General features: G+C 46.2%; 2 protein-coding genes across 2 annotated transcripts in view; one reads left to right on the top strand and one right to left on the bottom strand.

Moving 5' to 3' along the window:
* Positions 1-552: 552 nt before the first annotated feature.
* MYL2 (myosin, light chain 2, regulatory, cardiac, slow) lies at positions 553-5,978 on the top strand. Its single transcript, XM_006865422.1, has 6 exons — positions 553-637; positions 3,145-3,220; positions 4,173-4,277; positions 4,742-4,820; positions 4,906-4,954; positions 5,862-5,978. The coding sequence occupies exons 1-6, from the start codon at positions 602-604 to the stop codon at positions 5,958-5,960; spliced, it is 444 nt and encodes a 147-aa protein (XP_006865484.1). The 5' UTR covers positions 553-601; the 3' UTR covers positions 5,961-5,978.
* Positions 5,979-8,609: 2,631 nt separating this feature from the next.
* The window catches only part of CCDC63 (coiled-coil domain containing 63), a 48,593-nt gene continuing 38,004 nt past the window's right edge, over positions 8,610-19,198 (bottom strand). The window contains exons 7-10 of the mRNA XM_006865495.1: positions 13,510-13,584; positions 11,184-11,376; positions 9,197-9,400; positions 8,610-8,719 (exon numbers count right to left, since the gene is read on the bottom strand). Of these exons, the coding sequence (XP_006865557.1) occupies positions 8,610-8,719; positions 9,197-9,400; positions 11,184-11,376; positions 13,510-13,584 (582 nt within the window). The remainder of the gene's footprint in view (positions 8,720-9,196; positions 9,401-11,183; positions 11,377-13,509; positions 13,585-19,198) is intronic.

Below are 19,198 nucleotides of genomic sequence, written 5' to 3'. Positions count from 1 at the left end.
AGACATGCCCGCTTACTCCGCTCTCCTGTTCACACAGTGCAAAGATAGAGGAGTCGGCGAGATGTCACTAGGTCAAGCGAATGTTGGGGCTAGGGCAGTTGAGTTTTAAAACCCTGGAAACTTGTCATTTCATCTCCGCATACTTCACGGCCCAATGAGTCTGCCTTTTTCTTTTCCCCGGATCAATTCTCCTTCGGTGCATTACTGGGCTTTTTGTAAAACGCATCAGGATTAACAGCACTGGTTCCTGCCTGGGCTTATCCATAAGTGTGGTCTCCATCCCAGGAGAAACACAACCTCCTCCATCTCCTGGTTTGCAGAGGAGCTACTGCAAAGACCCACAGTCTCCTGAGATCCGCCAATGCCAGGCTGCTGTAGGAAGACATGGTTTTGTGTGCTTTTCTTCCTCCAGTCTCCGTTTGGGGTTTGAGTCAGTCCCCGTATCTCCATTTCACAGATTGGCAGTGGAGGCATGGATGACATCGCCTGACCTAACTGCCTCATTCCTGGCCTTGGCCTCTGTCCACCAATGCATCCTCTTTTCCAGGCACCTAAGAAGGCCAAGAAGAGAGCAGAGGGCGCCAATTCCAATGTGTTCTCCATGTTCGAGCAGACCCAAATCCAAGAATTTAAGGAGGTGGGTGCTGCTATGGACATCTGTCCAGATGGACACATTCACCCCTTAGAGAGAACCTTCCCCTCACTCCACATTCCTTCAGGGACCTACTGATTAGATGTCTTTATCCTCCAAAACCAGTTGCCGTAGAGTTGGTTCCAACTTCTGTGCCACAGTAGAACTATGCTCCATAGGGTTTTCAATGGCTGATTTTTTTTTTCCAGAAGCTGATCACCAGGCCTTTCTTCCTAGGTGCCTCTCAATGAAGTCAGATTATCATTTTTATGCCTAGCAACCAACCACATGAACTAGGATGAAATTATTCCCAGAAACACTACAAATGTCCTGTCCCATCAGCCCCAGAAGAGAGAGCTGCCCATTTCCCCTCATCTCCTCTAACAATGGGCATTAAAAACAATATCACCTTGAGTTTTTCAATGTACAGTCTTTGACCATTGAACACGACTCCTGTTTGAAACCCTCATGGAAATATACTTCGTTGTCCTGGGTGTGGCACTATAGGATAAGCACTGGGCCACAGGTCAGTTTGAACCTCAAGGTTGCTGGATCAAACTCACCAGCCACTCTTTGGAAACCCTACACAGGGCTGCTATGAGTCAAAACTGACTCAACAGCACCCAACAACAACAAGTAAATCTAAATACCAAATTCACCAATGACCACAGGTTAGAAGAATAGATTCTTAATTAATTTTCTAGCACTTGTGATGGCTCAGGCCAAGTCATGCACACTTCCACCTGGCCCTTCAGAAGACAATGTGCTAATGCTAAAGCTAAAGGAGGTCTGGTGGTGTCACGGGTTAAGCAGTGGGTTACAAGGTCAATGATCTGAGGGAGAAAGACGAGGCTGTCTTCAATTATGAAGATTCACAGTCTCCGAAACCCTAAGAAGCAGCTCTACTCTGCCCTACAGGGTGACTATGAGATGGGATCGACTTGATGGCAGTGGTGGTCCCACACTAGAATTCTCTCCACACCGGACAGAGTCCTGCCAGGGCTCCTCACTCTCAGCCATCACCTGTCTGTCAGCAGAAGCTTATGTGTTGCTAGGATACAGAACGGGTTTCAGCAGCGCTTCCAGACTAAGACAGACCATTGGAAAGACCTAACGAGCCGCTTCTGAAAATTAGCGTGAAAACCGTATGGGTCACAACAATGCAACCACATTATACAGCTAGTACAACAGTGCTAGAGAGACTGGGGCATTTTATACCAAAGGGGAAACCATTTAGGACTTCCAAGTGGGACATTTTGTCCCCGCCAACACTGAGCTCACAGCAGTGTCATGTAACAGAGGCCACCAGGGGAAGGAAAATTCCTGGGAAAAACTGTCACATCTGGACTTGAAATAGCCACCTTCCAGAGAGAAAGCCCTTTGTCTTTGCCCTAACCTACCCTCTGGAATGAGATCAGTTGCTGGGGGCAGGAGGTATGGGCTGGGGGTGCAAATTCTTTCAGAAACCACCTGCAGCAAAGATCTCAAAAAATATGGAGATGAGATTGCACTTGTGAAACATTTGGGCATAATAAAGTTTTGGGGAATCTCCTTTGGAGCTTGGTGATCCTGTTTTATAAGTGATTCATGCTAGGGAGTGGGGGTGAGGGGCAGATGAGAGACCCCAGGCTATTTTAATCACAGCCTTTATTGTAGTTGTTAGATGTCCATTTTGACTTGGATCAACCCCTTGTGACTGAACAGAATTGTCCCACAGAGTTTTCTAGACTATAATCTTTATAGGAGTTGATTGCCAGGTATTTCTCCCTTGGAGCTGCTGGGTGGGTTTGAACTGCCAGGATTCCTTAATAGAGCTAGAACTCACGTACTATAAAATTCACACTATTAAAATGTACAATTCAGTGGTTTTAGCACATTCACAAAGTTTTACAACCATACCACCATCTAACTTCAGAATTTCCATCACCCTAACAGTCACACCCTATCCCGCCCCTTTTGTCTTTCAAAAACCAAACCCACTGCAAATTCTGACTCATCACAGCCCTACAGGACAGAGAAGAACTGACCCATAGGGTTTCTAAAGCTACAAGTCTTTACAGAAGTAGACAACCCCATCTTTTCTCCAGTGGAGCAGCTGGTGGGTTCGAACTGCCAACCTCTCAGTTAGCAGAAAAGCGCTTTAGCCATTGTACCACCCAGGCTCCATCCTCCAGTCCTCAGGCAACCACTAATCTATTTTCTGTTTCTGTGGATCCACTCCTTCTGGACATCTCATTGAAATGGACTCATAGATGACCCATTGAGCCTGGCTTCTTTTAATGCACAGCTTTGAAAACCACATGGAATAGTTCGGAAGAGATTCAACAGTAACTAATCATATCTACTACGAGTGGAATTGCTGGGCTACATGGTAACTTGTAAAGCTTAACCTTTCGCGGAACTGGCAGACTTTTCCATCTTTGAGTCCTAATCTAATGTAGCTCTTGACCCAACCTCTTGGGCTCCCCACCTGATTTCTCCCTGGTTGACCAGCCAACTGTCTCCTTTCACAGGCCTTCACCATTATGGACCAGAACAGGGATGGTTTCATTGACAAGAATGACCTGAGGGACACCTTTGCAGCTCTTGGTACGTCACCCTTAAGCTGTGCACAAAGCTTGAACTTGTCACTTTCCAATGTAGCTGCTAGACCAACATTGACCTTTATTTTAGAAAAATCTCAGAATCACTGTCTCCACAATGCTTCTCTTTTTCTGTTAAAATAATAGTTGTGAGGTTTTCAAAGGCAATACCAGCTTGCAACAGAAAACTTGGAAAAATCAAAAAAGTATAAAAAGCCCCATTCTGCCTTTTGCATTTCTTCCTTGAAGTCTTTTCTAGGTTTTTAAATATTTTTTTCAAGGAAACAACTTTTGCATTTTTATTTAACATCTTGAGAGTGGGAACATGGGTGCAGCAGCTTTTTCACAATCTACAAATCCACCCTACAGCTCTCTGCTCCCTAGGCACTCAGGACGACCATAAACAGCTGTGCAGACTGTGCACCACACAACTGCATGGGACACTAACTACATTTGTAGCCACTGTAGAGTTTTATATTTAGAGCATCAAAGTGTCTTCAGATTGGGGGGGAGGGCTTTTCTAATTTGCAAAAAGAGACACAGCAGAGGTCAGAACAGGTGGACCAGAACCCCCAAGGCTGGGGTCATAGCAGGTATCATTTGAAGAAGTTGCCTCTTTTCTAATTGCTTTCTTACACCTCCAACTGAAAAGGGCTCGTTTATACCATGTATGTTTCCCATTTGATTAAAAAACTAAAATAGCTATGAAATGTTCCAAGTTCTGAAGATGCCATCTTTAGAATAGCTAACTCCTTCCCATATCAGACATTGGGTTGGTTTTAATATTCTGGGCATTTATAAATATCACTGTGGAGAACATCGTCCCTAAGTCAGTCTTGGCTCCCAGCCCCCATCTCTGATGACCCCCTGTAGGAGATGCCTGGAAGGGCGAATGGCAGGATCCTATTGGCCATTTCTCTCCCAGCTCAGGATCCATGAGCATGGTTTTCTTGCCTTAGGGCGTGTGAATGTGAAAAATGAAGAAATTGATGAGATGATCAAGGAGGCCCCGGGTCCCATTAACTTTACTGTGTTCCTGACAATGTTTGGGGAGAAACTTAAGGGTAAGTTTATGTATGTCTGTGCCTGCATCTTTGGCATGAACCAGAGCACTAGAAAACCCCACGGGGGCTGGAAGAACGTGGGTATCTTTCAAGGAAGCAAAAGTACTATAGGAAAAAATGAATAACAGCAGCTAACATTGTTTTAGGAGTCCTGGTATGGCACTATAGGATAAGCACCGGACTGCTAACCACAAAGTTGGCAGCTCAAATCTACCAGTTGCTCCTCAGAAATCCTACACAGGGTCACTATGAGTTGGAACCAACTCAATGACACTTAACAACACTGCATTAAGTTTTCCCTATGCCAGACCTTATGCCAAGCACTCTGCATGCCCAAGGGGCTTCAAAAAGTTCATGGAAAAATTCCAGTCTCTCTGAATCCCATTTTTCCACAAACTCTTTGGAGTTTCCTTGTAGTTACCCTATTTAATATCACGTATGAGATTTCGTATATCCTGTTTTAGGAGCAGACCCTGAGGAGACCATCCTCAACGCATTCAAGGTGTTTGACCCTGAAGGCAAAGGAGTCCTCAAGGCTGATTAGTGAGTGGGGTCTGTTGGGGGAGGGGTGAGCACCCTGCTCCACCACCCCCACCTGGTACAAACAGCCCCTCTTCTATCTCTGCAGCATTCAGGAGATGCTGACCACCCAGGCGGAGAGGTTTTCCAAGGAGGAGGTAAGAGGGCCTTTCAGATACTCCCTGCATCCCTACTCCTGAACTCATCTCTTAGGGGACTTCCTCTCCCCCTTTTCTGAAACACTCGTGAACCCAAACTGTGGGGGAGAATCAACTATAGCTTCCTGAGCCCTTATAGCATGCTGTCATCCTCCCTATGATGTAAGTACTGGTATGATTTCAGATGGAAAATCTGAGTCCCCGGGAGGTAAAGCCACTTGCCTTAAAATTGTGACACTCGTGATGAATGTCAGAGCCTACATTTGAACCTGGTAGCACAGTGGGTAAGTGCCGGTCTGCAAATTGGAAGGTCAGTGTTCAAACCCAGCAGCCGTACTGGGGGAGAACTATGTGGCAGTCTGCTTCCATAAAAGTGAAAGCCTTGGGGACCACGTGAGGACACTTCTGCTGTCCTACCAAAGCAAAGCAAAGCAAATCCACTTCCATCAAGTCAGGTGCAACCCACAGCAGCCCTCTATAGGGTTTCTAAGACCATGAATCTTTACAGGAACACCTTTCTCCCTCAGAGCGGCTGGTGGGTTTGAACCAATGACTTTGTGGTTAGCAGCCCAACACCTAACGACAGTACCACAGTGCTCCAGAATCAAATCGATGGCAACAGAATTTTTTTTTTTTTTTTTTTTTAAGATTCAACCTTAGGTCCCTTTCACTGCAAGTACTCCTTTCATCACAATCTTTGGAACTATCAGAGACCTGGTTAGAGCATCAGGTTCTGGCTTGAGGAAGGCCATGATCTGGAACATAGGTTGTGCGCTGCATACCTCTCAGGGAGTCCTTTCTAGTGTACACATCAAAGATTTGAAGTTGTTGCAACAGTTGTCCAGCAGGTGGCAGTAAGGTGTCTTGTCTTTTTTCTTTTCTTTTCACATCTTCTGCTTGGTTGTAGATTGACCAGATGTTTGCTGCGTTCCCCCCTGATGTGACTGGCAACTTGGACTACAAGAATTTGGTGCATATCATCACCCATGGGGAAGAGAAGGACTAAGCGGGATCCAGGTCCTGCCAGCATCTCATACTGCCTGCCACCATCACCAACCCCGCCTCTAATATGTTAGCTGTGTGGTTGCCTCCTTTATCTATCGCCATCATATCAGCATTGGCGATCATCCTGCAGATGGAAATCCATCCAGAGGCCAAGTTCAAATAAACAGGTTGTGTGTTTGCTTCAGACGTTTCTCTGATTGACAGAGCACCTTGAGGAAGGGAGGGTCTGTGCTCATTCCCACAAAGGTGGTGAACGGAGCTGGCCCTGATGTCATTATTATTGAGTCTTGATGACTCTTTATATGTCACAGACCCTGGCAGCCACTCGGGGCTGTTTCTATCAAGGGCCACGTTTTACTAGAATGGAGACAACAGTCCTTCCTCCAGAGTCCAAGCAGGATGAGAGCCTACTTCCAGGACATTGTTTCCTTTGGGAGTGTTTCTCCTGTGACATGCAGATACTGAGCCCATGATAAATGGAGGGAAGGAGGACCCACACACGCTAGGCATAAGGTTCATTTTTCAAAAGTTGTGTTTGTCAATCAGAAGAGATTAATTTCTAATTTCAAATAAAATAGAAGTTGTCTGTACTTCCCTTCTGGCAAACTGAGGGCATTGTTGTTGTTGTTGTTAAGTGCCGTCGAGTCAGTTTAACTGAGGGCATGGTACATGATAATTTCTGACTCAGGTTGGGGGTCTAGGAACTGGACACCTAGGCATGAGTTGACTTGCTTTTTGGATGACCAAAGTCATCTTTAAAGCATTCGGGTGTATTTTGGCTGCAAAAATCCCAATTTAACAAACTAATTACCTCCTGCAGTGTAAGTCTAGGGGCTTCAGGAACAGCTGGATCCAGGAACTCAAACCGTGCCATCAGACCTAAAGAGGCCTCTCTACTTCTCTGCTTTTACTCATGTTGTAAAGCAGCTCTGAGCTCCTGTCTAGTCTCTCAGCAATCCACTCCAGACGCACACAAATCCCAGCACAGGGCCTCACGGATGTCTCTGAGCCCCTAGAACAAACCCTGAACTAGTCACTAGAGCCCGGTAGGGAGGTGCAGCGCTGTAGGCTGGAAGACCTGTTGTTGTCGACGTCGTTGTTCAATGCTGTTTCCGAGGAGTGACTGGTACATTTGAACTGCAGACCTTACGGTTAGCAGTCCAGTGCGTCTCCTACAACTCCATACCAAGACTCTGGGTCACACGATTAACCCTCAAGCCAGGGTTGAAACTGCTCCCCTTAGTCCCGAAAATGGCCTCAGAGTGGGAAGGGCAGTTCTTAAAAAGAAACCCAACTGACATCTCCTGGAGAAGATGGAGTGGGTGTCAGGCACGCAGGCTGCAGTCCAAATCATTTGGATAAAGAGCTGCAGCTGAACCGGGAGGCGCGCTAAGGTCAACCAGAGGGAACGAGAGCAGCAAGCTCCAGGAGGTAGGAGGAGTCAAAGTAGGAGGAGGTCAGTCCATCAATACAGCTGAGGTCAGTCCGTTAATACAGCTACCACCTGGCGGCTGGGAGGAAGGCCCCGTCAAAGCCGGCAATGGGCTGGATGGGTAGGGACCCAGGGGAGTCAGGTCCCCACCCCACAATGACCCATGTCCCTTGGCCTCCAGACACAGTCCAGAAAGGGACCCTACCACCTGGGGCTAGAGCTTTGGTCACTGGTAAACTGCAGTGTGGTTCAGGGCTGCAATCGACACGCACACACTGACACATAAACACACAGATATTCCCACACTTTGGACACCCCACTCTAGTACCTGGGTCAGGGACACCTCCAGCCTCAACCCCTCATGGTTCCACAGACAGATCTAGACTGAAGGGAAGTCCCACCCCCTCCAGGCTCACCTCCATCCCCCAGTTTCTGATTCTAGGAGGGGCTCCCGAGTGATTTAGAGGAAAACCCCACCCACTATAGACAGAAACCAAAATCCCACAGCCATGGAGCCCATCCCGGCTGGACCCTTAGAGGGTTTCTAAGACTGCAAATCTTTACAGGAGCAGACAGCTGCGTCTTCCTCTAGAGGAGCAGGTGGAGGGTTTGAATGGCCGGCTTTGCGAAATGCCTACCTCACAGCTCCTTATAGATCAAAACAGCCCAATGCAATTCTAGTTGTCTGGGGAGAGCGCCGCCTGCTGGAGAGGGAGTGAAGAGGGATGGAAAGCAACTGAGTCCAAAAGAGCAAAGACAGACAGGATGTGAGGGGAGAGAGACAGAGAGGAAGGATGAGGGTACACAGGGATGTGGCTGCTGATGGAGGCAACCACCAGGTCACTGCCCCTTCTGGGGCTCCCAGGCAGTCCTCACTATGAGCTGTCACCCCACCTCGCTGCCCAGTATCTCGGATCCAACATGGCCCCAACACCCCTCTCCCATTGCTTCATTGGGGAGATACAGGTTCTGAGGTGCGGCCAGTACAGGGCCCATTTCACAAGTCTTTGTGACTTAAAAAAAGTATGGACCCCACCCAAGCTTCCAGCACCAAATTTCAAACTGACCCTCCTCCTCCAAGCTGGGCCCCTGATCAGCTCTTAACCCTCCACTTCCGTTCCTAGCGCCCAAGTCTCCTAGGACAGACTGAACAAAGGCCCTGGGGTTACAGAACAAAACATTTACTCTCTCTGGTATGGCACGAATGCAGACCATCCCTTAGCTTTTCCGTTTGGATTCACTATCCAGGCGCACTTGCCGGGACTCCCTTGTTTTGCAGTTTTCCAGCACCAGCTGCCGAAGACTGCCATGATCCAGCGGCTGCTCTGCTGCACCGGAAACAGCAAAGTTGCGCCAGAGGTTTGGAAACCTCACCCCACCCTGGTGCTTCTCTCTAAGAACAGTGCCTCTCGGGGTCCCCCCGCTTCCTGGCTGCCCAGGCCAGGGTGCTCAGGCTTGGTTGAGGGTCCTAAGGGATTAGGAATGGCATAAAATTCACGAGCAGACGGCTCGGAATGTAATCTGTGTCTTTGCAACTTGTCAATTTATAAAATTTTCTTATTTTAAGGTTTATTTCAGAGGGTCACAGAGTCTTTGTGATTTTTTAAATAATAGCTGGAGTATAAGCTTCAAGAACTGTCGCTGGGTCAAGGAGGACTCATTGGGAGGGAGGAACTGAGGTCCACAACTGCAGCAGCCTATCTTGGGCACCTGAGAACGGGGTCCCCAGCCCTGACAGCATACGCTTTCTAGAAGCCTCAACCCAAAGGCCCGTGCAGACCAGGAGGAAACCGGAGCTAACTCACCATAATCCAGTTTCTCATTGAAGAGATCCAACCCGAACACTGGAGGTACGACCTTGATGGCTTCCAAGGGCTTGAGGAGAGCCGAACCGCCCCAGAAAGGGTTGGTGAAGGGTATAGGGGCCTCTGTCTCCACCCCTTCTATCTCCATGAACCGTTTGTAAGCCTCTAACACCAGCAGGTCATTGGTCTTCTTTTCAATGATGGCTGGAGAGACACAAGCAAGACCAAGATGGCTGCCCAGAGACCTGGCTCCAGGGAGGCTCTTGGGAGGAGCGCCACCTGCTGGAGAGGAAGGGATTTTCCCAGACTCAACCCTGTAAGGAGTTGCTCTGGTAGTGAGTGGTTGAGAGTTCAACTGCTAACTGCCAGTGGTTTCAACCCATCAACCCCTACTTGGGATAAGGATGTGGCTGTCCACCTCTAAAGATTATAGTCTTGGAAACACTCTCAAGCAATTTTACTCTGTCCCATGGAGTTGCAATGAGTCAGAATCAACGCAATGGCAGCGGGATCGCCCCTACAAGGACAAGGTTTCCTCTGCATTACTATGAGGCGTGCAGAGGCTCCATATGATAAGCTTTGGACTGCAAACCACAAGGTTGGAGATTCGAGCCCACCAGCTGTTCCATGGGAAAAAGACGAAGCTTTGAACTCCTGTCAAGACTTAAAGCCTCAGAAACATTATACAAGGTGCCTATGAGTTGGAACCAACTCAATGGCACTTAACAAATACAGCAACATTTAATATGGAGCCAACTGTGACTCATGTGTCAGAGAAGACGTGTGCCCCATAGGGTTTTCGGTGGTTGAGACCTTTTGGAAGTAAACAACAGGTATTTCTTCCAAGACTCTTCTGTGTGGATTTGAACCAACCTTTCAGTTACTAATGGCACACTTAACCATCAGCGCTGGACTGCAAACCACAAGGTTGGCAGTTCAAACCCACCAGCTGCTTCTTGGAAACCCTAAACAGGATCACTATGAGTTGGAACTGACTCAAGAGCACTTGACAACAACAACAACAACTTAACCATCTGTAGCATTCAGGGTCTCCACTGCCACTCATTGGGGGCAATTTTGGCGCTTCAGGGGAGGCAAAGATCTGACTCTTCTTTGTGTACAAAGTATAGGTATTCATGTAATGCATACACAGATATGTAATGGATCTGGGGTATTAAGATTTCATGGGAGGGGCAAGTAGAAAAACTGTCTAAAAAGACTCCTGTGGTTGATAAGTTCTATCTAACGGAGTCCTGGTGTGGCGGTGTGGGTTAATGCGCCAGACTGCAAAGCCGTTTGAACTGCAATGTTGGCAGTTCAAGCTCACCAGCTGCTCCTCGGAAACCCTAGACAGGGTCACTATGGTTTAGAACCAACTCAACGGCACTTAACAACAACAATTGGTTTCTGACTCATAACAACCCTGTATAGGGTTTCCAAGGAGTGACTGATGGGTTTGAACTGCCAACGTGGCAGTTAGCAGTTTAGTGCTTATCCTACAGAACTTCACCAGAGCTCCAAAAAGACTCCAGTTGTTGTTGTTAAGTACCATCATCAGTTCCGATTCATAGTGACCCTGTATAGAATGTTCTGAAGCGTGACTGGTGGGTTTGAACCATTGAGCTTGTGGTCAGCAGTCTAGTTCTTATCCTACAGTGCCACACCAGGACCCTAAAAACTTCTGTTGTTGTCAAGTGCTGCTGAGTCACTTCTGACTCATAGCGACCCTTTAGAGGGTTTCTGAGGAGAAGCTGGTGGGTTTGAACCAGTCTTGCCATTCAAAGCAAATTTGCTGTCCCAGTGCATCCCCTACAGCACCATATCAGGACTCCTAGAAGGGGAGAAATAGAATGAAATCATTAAAATTTACATTTGAACCCATAACTGGCTGGTTTCAGTGCCCACATACCTCACCACCAGGCTCATGCTTGGTCATAGAACACTCTGGAAATGGTACCCAAGAGCCTCACGACCCGTCATGACTCACCAAAATACTGCGGGAGATTACTGTCTGTGATCTTTCCTGTCTCTCCGAGCTGCACCAGGATCTTGCTAGTATCACAGTTGATCTTCTTGAAGAGATTCTCCACCGATTTCTTGAGGTAGTCCAAGGTCATGCTGATCTCCTTGTATTTTTTCTCATATACATCTGCCTCCTCCGTAATCTGCTTCAGTTTCTCCTGGTGGCAAATCCCAGTCCCCCAACCCCCTCACAGTCAGCTGGACTAACGCCCTGGGCACAACCCACCATGAGGCCTGGCAAAGTGGAAAGGGGGCATTGGGACCCTCTTAGGCCAGGGTCTCAGTCCAAACTGCAGGGTTTCAACCCTCTGAGGGGATGAGAGACCAAATGAACACTTGTAACAAATGAGACAAAAAGAAATTTCGTGTTGAGGAAACAGACTCCATGGCACATCGCCAAAAGAGGAAAGCCAAGACTTGAACTTGGTTTTGTAACCATCACACCTCCAGCTACTGGAATGTTCAGTTTCCAGGACTAATATACTTCCTCATTTGATAACCAGAGCTGCTCTCCTGTTTTAATGATATATAAAAAAGTCACATGGTTTAAAAAGAAAAAAAAAATCATATTTTTCATAACGATCACAACGTCAGCATGATGTGACCAAAATAACATCCAATCTTATGTGTTGAAAGGAACCCTGGAGCACAACGTGTGAGTTACTGGACTGCTAATTGCAAGGTCTGTGGTTCAAACCCACCAGCCACCCTGAGGGGAAAAGATGAGGCTATGAGCTCCTGTAGAGATTTCGTCTCTGAAACCCTAAGGAGCACTTCTATTCTGTCCCACAGGGTCACTGTGAGGAAGAATCGATTCTTAACAGCCAATAAAACATCCAGACAGCTCACTGATATTCAGATAAAGCCCACCCTTCTAGATAATTTGCTTTTGAAAAGAACCTCCACCTACCCACTCGAAGTCAAACTGAAGCCAAGGGAGAAAGGACAGCTGATGAGATGGACCTCAAGAGGACGTGGAGAAGATGCTTGACGTTTGCCAGGTCAGCCTCCCCATGTTGTTAAGTGCCATCGAGTCAGGTTTTGACTGATAGCAACTGTTTCCAAGGAGCAGTTGGTGGGTTTGAATCGCCGACCTTGCGGTCCAGTGATTATCCTACAGCACTACACCACCACACCAGGACTCCTTGCTCTCCCTGCTCCCCTTTATGCCTTCAAACCCTTGAGAATCACAATAGGACAAAGCACAACCCCAAGGAGGAGTGTAGACTCATGTGAACTCTTGTGATGACCTGGGACCTCAGACACAGGCCCAAGTTGGGAAGAGATCCTTGGACGTGGGTCAAGAAATTACCTGTACTTTGCTGCCCTCTAGTGGCCCTCCAGAGAATGACAACACCATCTCCATCCACCAGGCACTATGGTGTTTGCCAAGCAGAAGAAAACAAACCACAGAGAGCAGCAGGGGCCCCAGGAGCACAATTCCTAGGCCAGGAGCTATTAAATTAGAGCAAGGCTTTGCAGTCTGACTCTCTGGGCTCATATCTTTGGTAGACAGTGCTACACAATGTCCATTCTGTCCTTACATTCCTACCAAATAACAAAACTATTGTATTTTAGGAGCCCAGGGTTAAACATTGGGCTGCTAACTGCAATGTAGGCAGTTCAAACCCACCAGCTGTTCAGAGGGAGAAAAAGGAGGCTGTCTGCTCCCGTAAAGATTTACTTTCAGAAGCAGTTCTATTCGGCCCTACGGGGAACTGACTCATTGACGATGCTTTTTAAGCTGCTGAATACAATTCAAAGTTCCACCATTATCCCAGCTCCATGATGTTGTTCAAGTGCCTATACCTCTTGAGCCTCAGTTTCTTCATCTGTAAAATGGAGAGATTGACAGCACCTACCACACAGAGTTGTTGGGAGGATTAAATGAGATAGTGCAAGAAAAGCATTTAGCCCAGTGCCTGGTATGTAGTAAAAGCTCAAGAACTGTTTACAGCAACTATTATTAACAGAAAACAGGGCACAGCCAGGACAAGGTGGAGCGAGAAGAAAAGGCTATAGCAGAAGGACTCAAAGAAGCCAGCTCATTGGCCTGGGCTAAGTAAGAGGGGAGAGGATTTTAAATGGACAGAGAGACCCTAGGGACAAAATTCTGCATCAAGGCCTATACCAGAGACTGCCTGTGACAGAGAGCTTAGGACATGTTCAGGCACAGCCAGATCAGTGGCAGGTAGGTAATCTGACTGCCCCAAGAATGGACTTACAGACTGCTTATGTGACAGACAGACAATGGAGATGCCCGTGTCCCTCCCTTCCTGCCCTGTTCTTACCTCTAGTTGTCTCAGGGCAGAACGGCTGTCATCATTGGAAGATTTCTGTTGGGATTGCAAGAGGCCGATCTCATTCTGCTCAACAGAGAAGCAAACCATGAGGAAAAGTGGGCACTCCCGTCTCCCGCTACATCCTCAAAATAAGCCTGGGGTTCCAGGAGGCGTTGGGAATTTAAATCACTTATTTCTGGGGTCCCCAGAATCCTTGGGCCCCAGTTATGCCTGTGGAGGTCCTTCATGGTGTTTCTTCATTGAGAAACATAGGTAAATCGGTGGTTCATCTTTCTGGGAGAAGTTTCTAGCAGATTGCAATCAATAGCATTTTGTCTGACAGTAGGAATGTTCTCAGTGCTGTTTCTGACAGCCACTAGCCACATTCATGTGTATGTATGTATGTATGTATGTGTGTGTAGCACTTAAACTGCTGCTCACCAAAAGATCCGTGGTGACCTACTGCCAAATTGGCAGCATCAATGAATGGGCTCAAGCATGGCAACAACTGTGAGGCTGGCCCAGGACCAGGCAGTGTTGTGTTCTGTTGTGCAGAGGGCTGCTATGAATTGGTACTGACTTGATAGCACGTAACAACAAGAGCAACTTCCAAATAGTCAGTTACTAAAATCTCCACAAAATGCAGTTGTACCCTGACACCCAAGGGGCTGCTAGAAGTCAGAATCAATTCCACAGCAACTGGCAAGATATTTGTGATTAATTTAAACTGAAACAGTCACATGTGGCTAGTGAGTTCTGTCTTGAACGGTTGGTTCTGCAGTAGTTGGTTCTGAATTGCAAAGTCCTGCGATTCAGATTCAGTGAAACCAGAGCATGTGACTTAACTCCCCGAGTTTCTGATTCATTAGGACTAAGATAAGGTCAAGAATTTGCATTTTTAACAAGTTCCCAGGGGATTCTAACAGGTGAACAACTTTGAGAATCGCTGGACTAGAGCAACTTGTTCTAATATAAAAGGCACATGCTTCTTGACACTTCCCTCTCTAGGAGTCCATTCTGTGGAAATAGTAGTCCAGGCAGATAAAGATGGATGCTCAAGTGGCCACTGTGTTGTTATTTATAATGGCCCCCAGTTAGGAGACCCTAAATGTCTACCAGTAGGCAGCAGTTACATCAATGTTGGTACATTTACATAATTGGGGGAAGAGATCTCAAATAAAAATATGGTTAAAATGAAGAGCCAGAGAATCTGGATTTATACATATGAGAAAGGTGGCACATTAGCTAAGTGGTTGGAAGCTAACCAAAAGGTCAGCTGTTCAAACCCAACCCAACAGTCCCAAGGAAGAAAGATCTGACCATTTGCTTCAGTAAAGATTAAAGAAAAAACTATACTCACTGCCAACGAACCAATTCCAGCTTATAATGACTGGCCCTATAGACAGAGTCAAGTCCTGGTGTGGCGCTGTGGGTTAATGTGCTGGACCACAAGTTCGGCAGTTCAAACTCACCAGCCACTCCTCAGAAACCCTATACAGGGTCTCTGTGAGTCAGAACTAACTAGATGGCATTTAACAACAACAACAATGACCAAATAGAACTGCGCCTTAGGGTTTCCAAGACAGATAAGCTTTATGGGAACAGACAGCCTCACTTTTCTCCCAAAGGAACAGCTGGTGAGTTTGAACTGCCAACCTTATGGTAAACAACCCAACACTTAACTCACTACACCAGCAGGGCTCCCCGTAAAGATTTTTGTTGTCAAATGCCAAAGAGTCAGTTCTGACTCATAGGGCCCCTGTGTAGGGTTACCAAGGAGTAGCTGGTGGGGTTAAACTGCCAATCTTGTGGTTAGCAACCCAGCGCTGATGCAACAACCAGAATTATAAAGATTACAGCTTTGAACATCTGAGGGGGAATTTGACTCTGTGACATAAGTCACTATGAGTGGATGTCAGCTCAATGGCACCTAACAACAACAAGGTGTTGGACAGGGCCTGGGAAGTACGTATTTTTAAGAAGCATGCCATGGTTCTAATGCAAAGGCTCCAAGATCTCCAGAAGCCGCCACAGAAAAATCTAGAAGCTGTTGGCAGACATCAATGTTATATTGTTGGAAAGAAATATTTCTAAAACAGCATGAACTAACGGGTATAAAGCCACTAGAGTAAGCGGACATGGCGGGGGACTCTGTGCGGGTCTGCACGTGCTGTGTACACGCTGCTTCATGAAACGATGGCGTTAATTGTCTGTGAGTGGTGATATTAACTTGATTTTTAGTTTTTCTTTACATTTGTTCTGAACGGCAGATGTCTCTCTCATTTGTTGTTGCTGTTCTTAGATGCCATTGAGTTGGTTCTGGCCCATAGCAACCCGACGCACAACAGAACAAAACACCACCTGGTACTATGCCAACCTCACATTCCTTGTTACACTTGAGCCCACTGTTGCTGCCACTCTATCAATCCATCTCATTTGGGGTCTTCCTTGTTTTCACTGACTCTCCACTTTACCAAGAAGAATATCCTTCTCCAGGGACTGGTCCCTCCTGATAATATGTCCAAAGTCTCACCATCCTGGCTTCTAAGGAGCATTCTGGCTGTACTTCTTCCAACACAGATTTGTTTATTCTTCTGTCAAGTCCATGGTGCCTTCAGTATTCTTCTCCAACACCAAAACTCAAATGCATCAACTTCTATGGTCTTCCTTAGTCACTGTCCAACCTTCATATGCATATGAGGTTTTTAAAAAGACCATGACTTGGATCAGGCGAATCTTAGTCCTCAAACTGGTATCTTTGCTCTTGAACCCTTTAAAGAGGTCTTATGCAGCAGATTTGCCTAATGCAATATGTCATTTGATTTCTTGACAGCTGCTTCCGTGAGTGTTGATAGTGGATCTAAGCAAAAGGAAGTCTTTGACAACTTCAATTTTTTCTCCATTTATCTTGATGTTATTTATTGGTCCAGTGGTGAGGATTTTTGTTTTGTTTATATTGAGGCACAACCCATACCAAAGGCTGTGGTCTCTAATCTTCACGGGACTATGTGTTATTTTACTAATCAGAAAATTTAGATATTTCTTATTCTGGAAAAAAAATAACGATATGGGCTTTTCAATCTTTGTTGTTTTTGTTGTTAAGTGCCATTGAGTAAGTTCAGAATCATAAGGTGGGGGGGAGGGCTGAAGGGAGTGGAAAGACATGAAGTAATGCTACCAAACAAAGTAACCAATACTAGGTGGTTGCTTAAGGGTCTGTGGCTAACCAAAAAGTGATCAGGTTGAAGCCACCAGCTGCTCCAAGACATAAAGATGAGGCAGTCTGGTTCTATAAAGATTTGTGGCATTGGTGGTTGTGTGCCACTGAATTGGTTCTGACTCATAACAAGCCTGTATAGGGTTTCTTGACTATAAATCTTAACAGAAGCAGAAACACCCATCTTTCTTCCATGGATCAGTTGGTGGGTTTGAACTGTAGACCTGCAGTTAGCAGTCCAGGGCTTACCCTAATACACCACAACCCTCTGGGGCAGTTCTACTCTATCCTACAGGGTCACTAAGAGTAGGAATCTACTAATTGGTAAGGGGTCACCTGGACAGGTGACAAGATTCTTCCATATCTGGGGTGTCCTCACAATCCCCTGATATAACTTGTCCTCACCTTGTCACCCGGACTAGTAAAAGTGCTCCCTCCTGGAAATTGAAAGTCCAGGGTCCTGCCTACTCCCTCCAGTGACCATCCTTTCAGATAACCCTGCCTGCAAAGACCTCCTTGCAACATTCAACTGGCCACTAGAGGGTAGTGTTGTTGCACCTAACTAGGGGTGGCAAACTCAAAGGCCCACTTTGATGTTGTTCAATGCTGTGGAATCAGTACCAACTCACAGCGATCCTGTATAGGGTTTCCAAGAAGGGGCTGGTGGGTTTGAACTACTAGTGTTACAGTTAGCAGTTCAGTGTTTATCCTACAGAACCAGGGCTCCCAAAGGCCCACTGGGCTCTGCCAAAAAGGAAGAAGCAGTAATTAACTCTCAGACGAGGTGACATTTGTTCTGGTCAGAACAAATGCTGGCTATTTCACCAGAAGAAAAGGGGGAAAGGAACAACACATGCAAAGTCTGGAGGAGGAAAAGCTAAGGCAAAGCTAGGATGGGCAGCTTCCAAAGTATCTTGGGGATCATGAAGGGAGAGGCAAATTGGAGCCATATTTAGAAGGATCTGAGTGTCACCCTAAAATGTCGCTGTTCAGACAGTTCAGAGGATGTTTACTTATGTTCTGAGGAATGAGTGGTCTGGGGAGCCAATTCATCTGGGAAATAAGGGTTCCACAAAGGTAAACAGATCTTTTTAATGCAGGACTTGTCAGGGCCAGTAATACGCTTGTTTACAAGTTTCTCCAAGATGAAACTTGACCATCTCCCCTCAATTGTAAGCAGCTGTTGCTTAACAGGGGCCAGCAAACTTGCAACGCAAAAAAAAAAAAAAAAAGGTGAGATGGTCAATATTTCAAGCTTTGTGGGCTACATATAGTCTCTCCTGCATACTTTGTAGGTGATTTTTCCTTACAATTGATGCAAAATGTGAAAAACAATCTTAACTCATGGGCCATTCACAAACAGGCAGCAGGCCACATTTGGCCCTTGTGTTGTAGTTTACCAGCCCCTGGATTGTAAAACATAATGTTATGGATTGTGGCACACCTGAAAATGTGTTGTAAATCCTAACCCTTACACTTATGGTAAGAGTCCTGTAGGACAAGCACTGAACCACAAGGTTGGTTTGAACAGAAAGGTCAACAGTGAAATTCACTAGCCAATCCTCAGAAACCCTGTACTGGGTCGTTATGAAGAAGAACCCACTCTCCGGAACTTAACAACAACATATGTGCGGTTATCACCTCATTTGATGACGGGTTTTCTTAGTTAGTTAGTTATTACTTTATTAGTGTAGAGTGTGTCTTAAGTCAAACTCTTTTGAGATATTGTTGTTGTTGTTAAGTGCCTTGGAGTCACTTCCAACTCATAGCAACACTGTATAGGGTTTCCAAAGAGCAGCTGGTGGGTTTCAACCACCTGCGTTGCATTTAGAAGTTTATTGTTTATCCTACAGCACCACACCAGAATTCCTGAAGGCCCACTGGGCTTTTGTTATTGTTGTTGTTTACTGCCATAGACTCAGTTCTGATTCATAGACACTCTGTAAAGGGTTTCTGAGGAACAGCTGGTAGGTTTGAACTGCCTACTTTGCAGTTCAAACCAACACTGCAGTCAAGTGCTTAACCTACAAAACAAGCAATCAAGGGGGACTTCCGGTTTGCCAGACAGCCTGGCTGTGGTTGTTTGGCTGTTACAAGCCTCCCTTCTGTTATTGGAGGACTCTTTGTCTTCCTATTCTACACGAGAAGAGTCAGCAACTGCTGCCAAATAGCCAAGCTACATTCACACTGTATTAAACACCAAAACCCAGGCAATAACCAATGCCGACTACCAGAAACCAAGGAAACAGGCAGCACCTGTGAAAGTTACTCTGAGTCAAGCAATTAAGAAGAGTGAAAAGGGAAGACCACACCCTGACCACATCTTCCTGGAAGAAACCAGAAAGCATAAAAAAAAAGTACCAAAATACACACTCATTTAAGCATTAGGGCCACAGATAAACATCAAACATGTCCAAGAAGCAAAAACAGATGACCATATCAGCACATGTCCAGAAAAAAGATAAAATATCTGAGACAAAG

Source organism: Chrysochloris asiatica, unplaced genomic scaffold (assembly GCF_000296735.1).
Source record: "Chrysochloris asiatica unplaced genomic scaffold, ChrAsi1.0 scaffold00078, whole genome shotgun sequence".
Classification (NCBI taxonomy): Eukaryota; Metazoa; Chordata; class Mammalia; order Afrosoricida; family Chrysochloridae; genus Chrysochloris; species Chrysochloris asiatica.
The sequence above is the reverse complement of the archived record's forward strand: the minus strand, read 5'-3'. Positions and strand labels throughout refer to the sequence as shown.